Below are 14,837 nucleotides of genomic sequence, written 5' to 3'. Positions count from 1 at the left end.
TAATTTACTCTAGATAAATAGCATAAAAGCTTAGTTTTTAAAAAATTATCTTTTTCTTATCATTAGCATTCTAAAAATAAAATACAAGTCAGAGAAAACCTGGAATTGTTAGGGAATTTTATTTTGACTATAAAAAGCAGGAAAATTGAATTTTTTTTTTTTACAATAACCTGAAAAATAACTAATTTTAAAATTGTCGGTGACAGTAACAGGGTTCGTTGATTTAAATCAGCTTGATTTAAATCACGATTTAAATCATGATTAAAATCAAATGATTTTTTTAAAAAAATCATTTATTTAAATCAACTGATTTTTATACATATATTATATTGATTTTAAAAGTTAAAAAACAGTGCTTCAAATTATTGATGCTTTTATTATTTTCTTTTCTTAGTTTTAAAATTTATTTTAAATAAATTGCTGCATTAATTAATTTTAGTTAACGAAATTACTTTCTTTCTTGGAGTGTGTTAAACACATTTAAAATTACATGTTTAAAAATCTTTTGATTCTTAACATTGAAAGTACAGATTAAAGTAAATATTTAATGCTGTCTTAATATAGACTTGCATAGCTGTAGAAAGTAAATAAACATGCTTTTTTTTCAAAAAGCAAATGTTAATTAAAATTCTACCTTTTGATTAAAAAAGCATGAAATTCAAATCTACATTATAGTTTATTGATGGAAATTTCTATATTTCTAAAGCTTGAGGTTATATTAAAAAGAAATTACCTTAATATGCCAAAAATAGAAAAAAAAAAGCTGAGTTCAGATATTTTTTTCCTGATATAGTGTCATTCTTCCCTATCAAAGTCTATTTGAAGCAGTAGGGTTATTAACTGGTTTTTATTTTTCTTCTCATAATATGTTTACGGTATCTTTGAAATTATCAGATTTTCTTTTGTGAAAAAAAAATTCCAATGAGTACATAGATTGTTTTAAAAATGTTTTTTAGCTTAACTTATGTATTTTGATAAAGGATTAAAAATGAATATTTTAACATAAAAATATATAGATTGAATATTTATTTTTTGATGAATAACAACATTTATAAACACAATCTGTTGCATTTATTTTGCCATTTTATAAATCATGAGAAAAAAAAGAGATCACAATTTTAAATTAAAATTATGCTGTGCTAATTGAAACTTTGTGTTATTAGTTAAAGTAGTATTCTTTAAATTATCTATTTTATCTTGTCTTTTAATTTCAATCATGCCTTTGTATCAAAATGGTCGCTATGCATTATAATGAAAAATTATTTTAGTAAGTTAGAGCTTCTAAAATATTGTTATAATATAGTTTTAATATTAATTTAATTAAACATTTATAAAGTTTTTTTGATCATAAATTAAAGCTCTTATAGTGTATTTAAATAAAAATAAAAAAAATCTGATTTAAATAGAAAAAAAATCCGATTTAAATCAAAATAATCCGATTTTTGTGATTTTTTTTTTTTAAAAATCAAAAAAATCACGAACCCTGGACAGTAATGAGTAATCAGTTGTTGAGATTTGAGTTAAGTAATTTTCACATCTATTATAATTATTTGTTGCAGAAATTCAGCATTTTAATGAAACTTTTCCATGTTTCGATCTTCATTCAATGATATTTTTTTCCTAATAAAATTTAATATTTGATGCACCAAATATGAAAGTTATAGTTTTCTGAGGAAAAATTGCTTGGTATACATAAAATATAATCTGGGTTTACATTGTAATTTTCTTGAAAAGTCAGAGAATTTTTTTTTCTGAAATTAGGTGACAACCCTGTTGAAGTTTCCATTGCTTCTAGCAGGAGAAATTCCCTGTTGCATAATTTTTTTTTGGGGATTTCTGCTTGAAAGCTCTCTTGCAATAATATCTTTCAGTAAGATAATTTTAATATTAACAATTACGTATATTAATAATTTAATGTAACAGGAGCATTGTGTTTTTTTTATTATTTTTTTTTAAAGAAACCTTTTCAGATTAAATCAATCTGTTGATAAAAATTTTTTATGAAACATTTGATATTTTTTTATTGTGATATTATGTCGATATTCTTATTTTATGTATAGGGGAAAACACACTAATTGAGAATTGTAAAATACTTAGCAGTAACTATCAATAAAAAGATCAATGGCAAAACCACCACAATCGAACTCTTCAAAAAGGGGCTATTTAAATGTGTGTTTGTTCAAATGTGTGTTTCTGTTATTGTAGTGAATAATATCATTCAAAATATCAAATTTAAAAACTATGTAGGAATCAGTTGCTATATCTACTAACAAATATCTATTGAATCATTAAGTTAAAAAGTAAATACTTAAATCCGTGTTTTGAATTTACCACGTTCTTTGAAATATGTTGTTATATTTGAAAACCAATTTCAATAACTGCTGAAAAGCAATTGTTTAAATGTGCAATTTAATTTTTATGTGTAGAAATAATATCAACTCACAAATAACCGATACTTTGAAAACCCTGTAAAAATTGATAGCTCTAGCATTAACTGTAAAAAAAAGGACAATGAAATCGTCACATGAAGAGTAAATAATCAAATAAGCAATTTGAGCTTTGTGTGCAACAAAACTGTAAAAAAACTGGGATTTTTTTTAATGTGAAAATTTATTGCAATAACAGTAAAAAGAATGATTATAATATGTATACTGCATTGTTTATGATATAAGCGCAAACTGAGCATATCAAATTGTTATTTCTTGGATCTGCTATTCGAACTTATCGTGCCTTAATGATATTGGTATTTTTTTTTAAAAATTGTGAGAATATCAATAATAATAACTAAGCAACAAAATACATCGGATTTTAAACAACCGAGTAAAAATTAAAAGCAATAATTGTTGAAAAAGAATTCAAAACATTACATATATTTACGATGTAATCAGCATGAATTATGAATGTTGAAGCAAAGAATCAAATGTGCAATTTAAAATTTTCATGTACATAATTTCTAAAATATTGGATGGATTTTATTTCAATCAAATTATAAAGAAAGACAAACATACCACATTGATTAATTAATATGTTTGCTACAAATCTAAATTTATAACAAAATTCTCACAGTTATATTTTATTAAAATGTGAAATATGGTGATCATACAAAATATAAGAAAAAGAGCATGATTTGTAGAGCAAACTATCTTTTAAACATGTATGGTTTAACATTTTTTTCCTATATATGCATCCTATATATTATTGATTAAAAATTTTCTAGCTGAACCCCTTAATTATTGAATTTCTATTTTATTCTCTAATGAGATGAGAACAATCACAAGCATTTCTTTCTCCTCTGATGCGCAAAAAAGGCATCTTTTGAATATAATTCTGCAGAGAAAAAAATATCTTTAGAAAATTTCTGCAGTTTTTTACTTTTCAAAGGAAAAAATCATGCTGTACGAATTTTAAAATGTTCCGAGACAATGTTAGCGTGCCGCCAGGATTCTGCCACGAGTATCAATGTATGTAAAGTTGAATTTTTTTTAACCCGAAATATAAGGAATGTCATAATGTACATGAATTTTTTATTATATTACTAAGTTAGTTCATATTAAATGGATTAATTTAAAATGCAGATCTATATTAAATTATGAGGGGAAAAAATTAAAATTGTATTTAAATAGAAATTTCTTTAGCAGAAGAATAAAATTTTCCGTTTATCATTATATTTTCTTTCATACTTATTGACTTATTTTAGTTGAGAGCTTTCATCTTAAGAAATTTTGAATTAGACTTATTGAAATATTTCATAGCGTAATTATTCTTTAATTTTCATATTATTGTAATGTTTTCATATTATTGAAATAGATTTCATATTTTATTTTGTTGATATAAATTGCATTTTCAACTGAAAACTCTTAACTAAACTACATTAAATCTAAATTACAAAATTGAATTAATTTTTAACCATAATTAATGAAAAATAAAAAGTAGTTAATATAAGCTTAAACATAAATTTCAATACAGTAAAACAACACACTTTGAACAATCAACACTTTTAGCAATTGGGCAGCCGCAATCAAGGTGAGGGAATCAAAATGATTCTAGACACTGCTGTGACACACTGGTGAAAAGAAACAAGTTCTAAAATGCCTGCGTTTTAGCAGATAGTTAAGCAATTTTACTTTAACAGATAAAATTTTTGAAAACTGAAGTTATTACAACTTATCATAATATTTTTAACTTCCAAAATTATTAATAATAAAATAAAACTCATTTCTGTAATGTTCAATTATCATTTCCGATTCAGATATTGAAAACTTTTTTTTCACTAGAGCCATCTTTTAAAAATTTGAAGAAAAGAAGTCAAATTAAATGAGAAAAAAAAATGCGTAAGCATAAGAAAACTATCGAAACAAGCAAGCTTTTGATTACCAGATACTAAGAGTATGATAGCGAATAAGGAAAACTACCTGTGTGTTGCCAGATATTTTGAACTTGCTGAATATCCAAATCCATCACCGATCTGTCCACTTCAGTGACAAGCTCGTCATCTGTGGTGACTCCCAGACCCTCTCATCACCAAGCCAGTCACGGTGACCCAAATCACCTCGATTTCGGTCCCCCATTTGTAATAACTTTTAATGCGCTCATTTGCGTCAATACAGAGGTAAATCCGTGTGCGGTTTCGATCCTTTTGACAACTATTATTGCTACAAAGTTTCTCAATGTTTTTTGTTTTTTTTTAAATCCCTATGTTGTTTATACATTACTATTACAAGACATATAATTCAATTTGTGCATTTATTAGAGATTTTTTGATGTGACAATATCACTGTTTCTTTTTTCTTTTTTTTAGATCAACTTTTTTACTGTTATTGCTACTAATGCCCGTGGTTTTTTTCTTAAATCTTGATATTTTCTTGTGATATTATTAAAAAATGAGTTATTCGAATTGCTCATTTGAGTAAATACTTTCTGACGTTTACGCTTGATATACTCTAAATCTGTGTGGTGTTTCGATCAGAGTACTTTTTGTTGCTGTTGATTTTCACATGATTTTTTAAAATCCTGATATTGTGATATGAAAAATTTTAATCACGCACGTCAGTATTCACTATTTGATGCAATAATTCTTTTTATTTTACAATAAATTTTCCAGCATATATAACTACTAATTTTTACATGTTTTTTAATATCTCATTGTTTTTAATATGATACTATTTTTTTTATAACACTGGAATCTTAATTATCCCCTTTTTGAGGTGTCCAATTTGTGTGATTTTATCGTAAATACGTATGGTTTTATTATCAATCTTTTTTCAGTTATAGCCATAAATTTCACTGTTTTTTAAAATTCCTTTTTTTTTTAATGCAATAAGACTCACAAATAGCAAAAAAAGAGGAATATGTAAGATTTTTCAATATATTCTTTTATGTGTTCATGAGGAAAAAATATATTGGCTAAAAAAGTGTTTTCTTTAAATTTTGTAAATGTTACTTTTGCACATAAGAATGACAGTCTTTTAAATCTTTTCTACGTTCAAAGAGGAAAAAAAAATTATGTTCTAAAAAAACTATCTATTGACAAAAAATTAGATAATTTCTTCTTCAAGCAATCACATCTCTGACTTGATAAAGATGTTTTCTTTTTATTTATTTTTATATTGTGACATTTTTTTTAACCTGTAAAGTCCTTACTTTATTGTTGGAAGATGGTTTTTAAGGAGATTTCAATTCAGCTTTCTCTTTTAAAAAAATATTTTTAAAAATTCTCATTAAATTAATCTATTTATCAAATTTATTTTTCTTCCTTCAAATAATTCTGTTTACAGTAAGTGTAATCAAATTATTTGTATTTAATAATTCATGTTTTTTGTATTTATTCTTTTTTTCCCCCGTTGAAGGTTTGGTGTATGGATTCACCTGAAGAAGATGAAAACAGTCTTCAGTGCGATTCTCCAGATGAATGTGAAAGGACAGTGGTCGATGCTGAAGTTCAGTTAGAACCGAAGGATCTTGAGACTGTCTTTGATAATAACAGTTTTACCAACCTTCAAATGAAAATGCCCATTGCAGTGCAGAATTGTGTCCCCACTGCATTACAAGAACTTGTTGTCATTACTAATACGGGTATCATAGTTTGCCTGCTGTTTTAATGTCATTTTTTACTTTAATAAAGATATGTTAAATAATAATTTAGTGACAACACATTTATTGTTACATGTCAGGCTCACGTATTCTGTGGCATTATATTCTTAACTTGCCACCTTTGGCAACCAGCTTTGTCATGTCTTGTACAGCATATAAACTTTAATGATAAACAAGCTGAATTCACAGCAAAACTGTATTTAAATATTCTTCAACTCCTTTAGTTTTAAAATATATATTTATAGTAACCAATTTTTTTTAAAGTTGCCAACAACTTTGCCTGTATGTGAGAGCTGTTATGATTTTTTTCCAACCAGAAAAAAAAAGCCTAAATGGGTTTCTTCGTAATTGCATTTTTTTATTTACAAATCAACTCTAGATATTAAGTTTATAATAGAATAAATACTTACAGCATACATTGAAATATTTCCATTACTTATGTGCTTAATTTTTTTTTAATGAAGCTATTTAAAAACATGTATTAGAAATTACAAATAATGTTCTAAGGTATTTTAATAAAAGTTTGAGATACTAATTTCCAATACAATTGAAACTATTTTTATTACCACAGTTCTTAAAAGTCCTTAAAAACTGCTTAATTTTTATTTTAGAACATAAGGGCCCATAAAAGAACTTAATTTTGGTGCAAGGTCTTTAAAAATCTTTCATTTTTTAGTACCACTATAGTTAACAAGAAAAAAATTTCAGTTTGATTTTTTAAAACAAAAAGTCGTTCTTTTATCATCTAGAGTTGGACTATGCATCTAGGGTTGAGCTTTTTAGAGAGACAGGAAGGGATGTGTGTAAGGGGGCAAGGGAAAGAAAGCATGTCCTTTTACTAATAATATTCTGCCTTTTGCCTAGACTGAAAGTCTATTAGGAGAGTGTAGCATTCCGAAAGAAAAGAATAGAGTGTAGACAACGGAGATACTGCTCATGGAAAAGATAGTGCTTTTTTTGGGGGGGGGGCAGTTATAAGGTACCTAAGTAGAAGACCCACACTGACCTTCAAAATCAACAGAATTCAAGAAAAGAAGTATCAGAAAAAAATTTTGAACTAGAATTACTAACAACTTGATTACTTGGAATGCTCGTATCATCTTTTTATTTTATTTCATATTGATAACTTGAAACTTCTTAAAAGTAACAATTATGTGATAGTTCAAATTTAGAGATCGTCCACTTCTGGTTCAGACTTATTTTATTTCAGTCTTTTTGTTATCTTATGAAGAAGAAACTCAGCATTTTTTCTGTCAGAATTGTTTTTCTTAATATGGCACGATCGCTAATTAGAAAATGATGTTAAAGATAAACTTATTAACATTGAGTAGTAAGGTTTTTCTCTTATCCATCTAATTGCAGTGAAAGCATTTTGCATTTCTTATACATTTCATTTCACTATTGCAATAAAGAAAGAACTTTCAAAGTAGGTAGTTGCTTAATTTCTCAGGTTTTTTTTTTAATTTTAATTATCCTTGTATCCAAGTTACGATTTATATAGCATTAAGTTTTCATATCATTTGTTTATTTTGGTATGCATTTGTTCTTGAGTATGTAGATTATATATAATTGAAGTAATTTATGGTTGTATAAAAAATAACTCTAGTTATCATTTTTCTTTTTAACTTATTTTGATCCATATTTACATTGAAGAATCTATTTCCAAAGTGTAGAAAAATCATATCATTTGTTACCTTACATTTATCAAATCACTTGTTAACTTACATAAGCATTCACAATCATTTTTTTAAAAGTCATTTTTGATCAACTTGCTCTTATCTAAATTTATTTGAGAACTTTCATCGTTGCCCATTTACATATATACATATGTATACTACTGGGCATTAAAATCGCTACACCAGGAAGGCGACACGCCACGTACCTGAAATTTACAGGATGGTTAAAGCATGTTATGATATGCAATTGATGAGCTTATCAGTGCATTCATGCCAAGCAGGTGGTGGTGGTGACACCTACAATGTGTATAAAAGAAGAGATTTGACAGTAAGTTTCTCATACAGAAATTGAATTTAAGCGTTGTTCTTGGGTAAAATTGTTTTTGTTATGCCTCATGTAAGAATTGGAAATGATAACCAGCACATGTCTGAGTTTGATCTAGATTGAATTGTGGCCTACCGGGATTGCGGTTTATCATACCGAAGTATTGCTGCTCGCGTTGGTCCAGATCCCATGACTGTTAACAGAATATGGAATTGATAGGTTTATGTCGATCATATGGAACGCCGTGCAGGTTCTCAGCGGCCTCCCATCATCAGCGGAGAAGACCGACATGTTATCCACATGTCCTTAAGGGATTTTACAGTTACGTCACAAACCTTGAGTCAACAAATGGGGTCATTTGCAGGACAGCAAGTTTCAGCACGTCGACCCAACTTCGGCTACCTTTGACGCTGCATCACAGGCAAGAGCGCCTCCAATGGTGTGATCAACGACGAACCTGGACACAGGAGTGGCATGATGGCATCCATGTTTGGCGACATCATGGAGAAAGCCCATTGGCAGCTTGCATTCGACATCATCATACTGGCCCATCACCTGGAGTAATAGTATGGGGTGCCATTGGATACACATCTCAATCACCTCTTGTTTGCATTGCCGGAACTTTGAACAACAGCTGTTACATTTCTGATGTGTTAGGGGCAGTTGCTCTGCCTTATCTTTGAGGGCACCATAATGCTACATTTCAGCAGGACAATGCACGACCGCATGTTGCCTGCACTGACCTGACCTTCCTTGACTCTGAACATGTTAGCTGTTGCTCTGGCCAGCACGTTATTCTGATCTCTCACCAATTCAAAACGTCTGGTCAATGGTTGCCGAATGACTGCCACACCACCGCTCATCAGTCACTACAGTGGATTAATCGTGGCATAATGTTGAAGCTGCATGGAATGCTGTACCTGCCCATGCTACCCAATCTCTGTTTAACTCGATGCCCAGGAGAATAACTGCTGTTATTGCTGCCAGGCGAGGCTGCTCTGAGTACTGATTCCTCAAGATCTATACATCCAAATATCCTGAAAATTTAATCACTTGCTCTTCCAACTATAATGTACGTGCCCAACAAATAGCGTTTTGTTATTTGCATTCCTTCTTGGTGTAGCAATTTTAGTCGACAGTAGTATATATGTATATATATATTGGAGAATTGGAAAATATACCACCCAAAATGAAATTTTCAAATCAGAAGATTACACTATATTTTTTTCTCTTGGTTTCCTCTTCTTAAAAATAGTATAATATGTATGTATTTCACCAAAAAATGTCCTGATTTTTTCAAAAAATCTTGTTCATATTTTTGATTTGAGCAAAGACTGTATAATAATAGTGCAATAAGACTATTCCATTTTAAATAAATCTTGCTTTGTTTATTACGAATCTGTAATAATTTAAAATTAAAGGTGCACAACCTTTTTCAGTGAAGGGCCACTTGCACACAGAGTTGTCAAGGCTCCAATTTTAGAATTCAGCATGTTGTAATAATATTGTATTAAAATATCAGCCTTAAATTGTATTAAATACCACCAAGAAATGCATGATGGTAAATACTGAAAAATTATCAATAAATCATTTATACAGTCGAACCCCGCTATAGTGAACTATCTGCGGACTCAGTAATGTGTCCACTATAAACGATGGTTTATTTATCCAAATTTTTTTAAGAATATTTTTTACATAAGACAGTTGAATGATTGAAAATTGGGTTTGCAATTTTACATAAGTTATTTAATAAATTATTAACTAATTAACTGATAATAAAGCAAAAATTAATAAAAAAAATGTCCTTATGTAGCTAAAAATTAATTTTAAGTCCACTTTTTATGAAAAAAGAATTTGATTTTTGATTAAACACAATTTGATTTTATATAGAGTTCATCAATTTTCTTATCTACCATGTGCAAAGAATGCAAGCTTTTTTGATCTGCATTTTCTATAGAAAAAAAATATAATAATGACATTTATGGCCGAATTTATTTCAGCTATAGATGGTGCTGAAAGTCCATTTTCTTCAACATTTGCTTGTAATAAGTCTTCTCTACCTTTTTTTGTTTGTTTTATTTCACTGACAATTCATCATGGGCAGGAGTACCAGAAGTGCAAATTGCTCAATAACCTCTCTAAGAAAAATGTCAATTTCATGTTTTTTTAGCCATAAGGAAATAGGTAAATTTTCTTCATCTTCTTCCTCCACATTGGAATCTTTTTCTTCTAAATTCTTTGAAAAATGTCGGATACAGTTGCAGAGTGTAGCTGATGTCTATTGCCTCCATGATTTTTCTAGCAAAACTATTGCTTCTAGAAGAGAGGTGTTGCATTCTGAGTCCATGTTGTTGTTTTCTCAGAGTTATTCGAAATATGCGTAATTAATTGTCTCCTATAGTGAGACTTCAGACTGTGAATAACACCCTGGTCCGTTGATTGCAACACAGAAGTCGTAGTGATAAAAATGCGAGCTTAATACACTTTAGACTTTCTAAATGTCGAAGTTCTTCAAAAAAATTTGAGGTCATCCCCACTTTTTGATTGACTTTGTAGTTAGCGGGCAGTTTTTTAAAATTTTTAAAATACCTCGGTTTTTTAGATTTACCTATGACAGATAGTTTTCGCTTTTCCAAGCCGTTCATGTTCACACAAACAAGAACTGTTATTATCATTTTGGAGAGTTTCCCATTAGTGCATTTTTCTCCTTTAAATTTTAACGTCTGATTGGGAATCAAGTTATAAAATAGTCCAGCTTTGTAAGCATTAAAAATTTCTTTCTCTTCATAATTCTGTATAATATTTGGCAACACTTCAGTTTTCCATATCCGTTGCATCAACACTCGCATCTTCTCCAATAATCTCTCCTGAAGAAATATTGTTCCGTTTTTTGAATCTATCCAGCCATCCATTGGAGCACAGGAAATCTTTTTCCTCTAATTTTTCAGCAAACTCGTGCTCTTTAATTTTAAGCATAGGTCCGGTCACAGGAAGATTTCTATCTCGCTAAGTAGTGAATATTTTCAACAAAGCTTCTTCTACGTTTTCTCTTTCAGCTCTACACAGTTTTTTTTGACGAAACCATATTTTTGCCATATGCGGCAAAAATTGCACTTCAATTTATCCAAATGTTTGAAACTAGATTTTGACAAAGAAAAGTCCTTACTCAGTGCCGATTGATTGATTCCATCTTCAATACGTTTTACAATTTTAACTTTGTCCTCTTTTGAAAACGCTTTTCTCTTAAGAGAATTTGCATTTTCACTGCTTTTCAAATAAAAATCTTGTCTCAAATAGATAATGTAAGAATATGAAGAAAGCAGATGTAGAACGAGTTAGATTGTTCCCCGTCTTGATTGTCAAGGGGTGATTTGTAAAGAATATGGTTTGAGCAGATAAAAGAACTCCAAAAATTCAGCAGGTGACCAAGTTAACTAGCTGTAAAGCAAGCTTGGAGAAAAGGGACTTAGAGAGGCTTGTTAGGGAGGGGGGAGTATAAAATAAATGCTCTGTTTAGCATTTATTACAGTATAGTTAAAAGTGATAAGCATAACAATAAGACACATATGACACATTGTATAGGAATGCATTCATTTTCAGTCCGAACACCTGCGAGTTTAAAGATGGAGGACTGAAAAAGATATTTAGAGAAATGAAATATGAGTCCACGATAACCGATTTTCCAAGTTCTCAGCTGTTTAATATAAGCGTTAAAAAGAACATTATTTAAGTAGGAGTACGGACGGGACCACTAAATCAGTTCACTACCACCAAGTGTTCACTATAGCGGGGTTTGACTGTATTAACAATAAAATTAACACTAATAAAGTGTGTCAAAAATTATAATTTAAATAAGCAACTTGATTGTCATAATAATATAATATTTAAAATATCAATTTACAATCAGTGGTAATATTTTGCAATTAGTACCAAAAATCCCTTTAAAAGATTACTTGAATTTGTGATGAAGTAGACACAAATATGAACATAAAAAAAGTAATAAAAGATAATAATATCCTATTAAAAATACTGTGATTTCTTAAACCATGTACATATCAATTCGTAGCAATAACTGCAGGCAAGGGAATAAAAAATTATTTTTATGTATGATGAAATCATCACATATGAAGTGCATCAAAAAATGATAGTTTAATTGCAATATCGATTTTCAATACCATGTGGAAATGCATAGCATTAACTGTTGAAAAAGAAATGATCAGAAGATTAATTTATTTATATTAAAAGTAGCAAGAAGAAAACCCACCAAAAAGGGATTATTTGCATGCTTAATTTCAGATTCGAGTGTTGTAACAATAGTGTATTAAAAAATATTGTGTCTCTCAAAGCCCTGTGAAAATGCTTGGCAATAAGTGTCAAAAAATGATTGAAAATTTTTTTGGACTTAGGATGAAACCTGCACAAAAAAAGAGTGCCAAAAGTGTTTGCTCAAAGTCGATTAACTTAATATTATATTAAAAATTATGAAATTTTTTAAACCATATGGTGCGACAACCACCGTCAAACCATATTGATTTATGATAGAGTGTGCGTCATAAGGTGATGACTAAAATGTGTGACTCAAAATTTACTTTTTATTTATTTATTTATTTCAAAATGTATATATATATATATATATGTAATTTATGTTAATAATGATTTTTTAAAGATGCTCTACATTAACAGGTGGAGGGCTACAGGTTGTGCATCTTTGATTTAAATTGTTATATCTTGAAATAAGTTTAGGATAATCATTGACGTTCTGTAGGCCATCAAATGTCCAAAATTTCGAAAGCAGGGCAAGAAATTAAAAATCCTACGCATCTTGTGCAGCTCAGAAATTTACCCAATAATTCAATAGACTAATAAAAACTTATGATCTCCCAAAAGTCACAACATTCTTAATTTTTATAACCCTTATCTTCATTCTTGTAGTCAGTGTTTCCAAATTATTATACACTTGTATTGGGTAATTTTTTTAAAATTTAAATATCACTCACAGTCAAACAAACCATTTTCTCTTTTTAATCTATGCTGTTACTGAGAGTTACTGTTCCTATGTGATGCATGTAATTATGATTTTATTTTGTTAATTAAATATTTATTATTCATTATAAATTAAGTCTGAAATCTGGAGCAATAAAAGTTGCCTATTTATATTCTGAATAAAATGTTTTAAAAGTTGTTGAAACAGGTATTGTGACATGGTAAACCATGTAACAATACCTATTTTTAAAGGTTCACCGTATGAATTAACCTCTAAAAATAAATAAATAGGATAATTTAAAATGTGCCGCAAAATTTATGTAGATTCATATAAAAAACATTTTAGCATTTTTGTAAAATAAATTATAACAAAAGTGCCACTTAAGTAGATTATAGGCTTTTTGTTAAAGCAATGCCAGCAGTTGATGAAACTACATTTTGCCATATGTATAATACAAAAAATTTATTAACCTTTTTAGTTTTGTGGAATGAATATAAAACTGATCAAATGATTAAGAATTAGAAAACTTATCATTTTGTTTTCATATTACGCTCATCAAATAAATCAATCAATGTAAATTTGTTATTGTAGGAGCTGGTTTCCTAAATGAACACAAACTTCCCATCAATGCAGCTGCCTTCAATCATCCATCAGACGGAAGTGAAGGTCTTGCCAAACGTATTTGCATTGAACAAGATGGGCAAACTTTTATTTTAGCATTACAAGGTAATAGACACTGCTTCATAAATTTTCTACAAATCTAATTTTTTTTTTTTGAAAGAATTATTGAAACATTAATCTGTTTTTTAATCCTTAGTGAATCATTTAGTTTTTTAATCCAATTAGTGAATTCATATATGATATATGATAATTTTAAATAATATGAGATTAAATAAAATGATTACTATACCTGTTTGTGTTTTTAGAGAATTTAAATACTTTATTTTAAAATTTGGTTGTCCCTAGCTTCTTAAACCTCGTTACCTTATAATTTACAATCTTATTCTTGATTGTTGATTCATTAACGTTAATCTGTTTTTGTTTTACATATAATATTCATATGAAAATTGTTTTCATTCTTTTTCTAATTACCTTTTTTTTTTTCAGTATACTAGCGCGTTTCTGTTCTGTGTAAGGTTTTTCTTTATGGATTTTTTTTTAACCCCTCCCTTTTCGCTCCCGTGAAAATGACAGAGTGAAGTTTCGCACTCTTATTTCTCGTTCCCGTGATATTTCCTGGCTAGAATGTTCAGTAGTAATGCGCCAATAAGAATAAAACTAATTAATTTCTTTTGCCCAGAAAAAAAATTATTTCTCATTTTACACACCAAATGGCAGTACCAGGATATTTTTAAGGTAATTGTAGATAGTTTGGAAAATTTGTTGTGTCAGAAGGGATGAAAACAATAAGAGATGTAAGAAGGAAACTCGTTACTACTGTCCAGATTGTGATGTTGGCCTCTGTATCTCATGCTTTTAAATTTATCACACAAGAAAAAATTACTAATCTTTATTTATATTATACATAAGTTTGATAAAATTATTTTTTATTATTTAAAACACATATTTTTTAAATTTTCCTTGCTTGCTGGAAAACCAACATTAAGTCATAGTAACCCTAAATGTTGGCTTTTCCTGAAAATTTAATTTTTTAAAATTTCAAGCTAAAAACAAATCGAAAATTGAAAATGAATACATATATTGTTCATACACATAATTTTATATAATTTTCAGGGATAAAAAAAATAGACACTTTTATGAC

General features: G+C 28.8%; 1 protein-coding gene across 4 annotated transcripts in view; it reads left to right on the top strand.

Moving 5' to 3' along the window:
• Nucleotides 1-14,837, top strand: part of LOC107438692 (uncharacterized) — a 74,372-nt gene that overhangs the window by 2,558 nt on the left and 56,977 nt on the right. For 3 of the 4 annotated variants that reach the window (XM_016051022.4, XM_016051029.3, XM_016051037.4), the window contains exons 2-3: nucleotides 5,847-6,072; nucleotides 13,667-13,801. In XM_016051022.4, the coding sequence (XP_015906508.2) occupies nucleotides 5,856-6,072; nucleotides 13,667-13,801 (352 nt within the window). In that variant the 5' untranslated portion in view covers nucleotides 5,847-5,855. Of the gene's footprint in view, nucleotides 1-1,770; nucleotides 1,871-5,846; nucleotides 6,073-13,666; nucleotides 13,802-14,837 lie in introns of those variants that run through there. The other variant, XM_087160485.1, reaches the window with a different exon arrangement.

Source organism: Parasteatoda tepidariorum, chromosome 4, assembly GCF_982258835.1.
Source record: "Parasteatoda tepidariorum strain Cologne lab strain chromosome 4, Ptep-v5.0, whole genome shotgun sequence".
Lineage (NCBI taxonomy): Eukaryota > Metazoa > Arthropoda > Arachnida > Araneae > Theridiidae > Parasteatoda > Parasteatoda tepidariorum.
The sequence above is the reverse complement of the archived record's forward strand: the minus strand, read 5'-3'. Positions and strand labels throughout refer to the sequence as shown.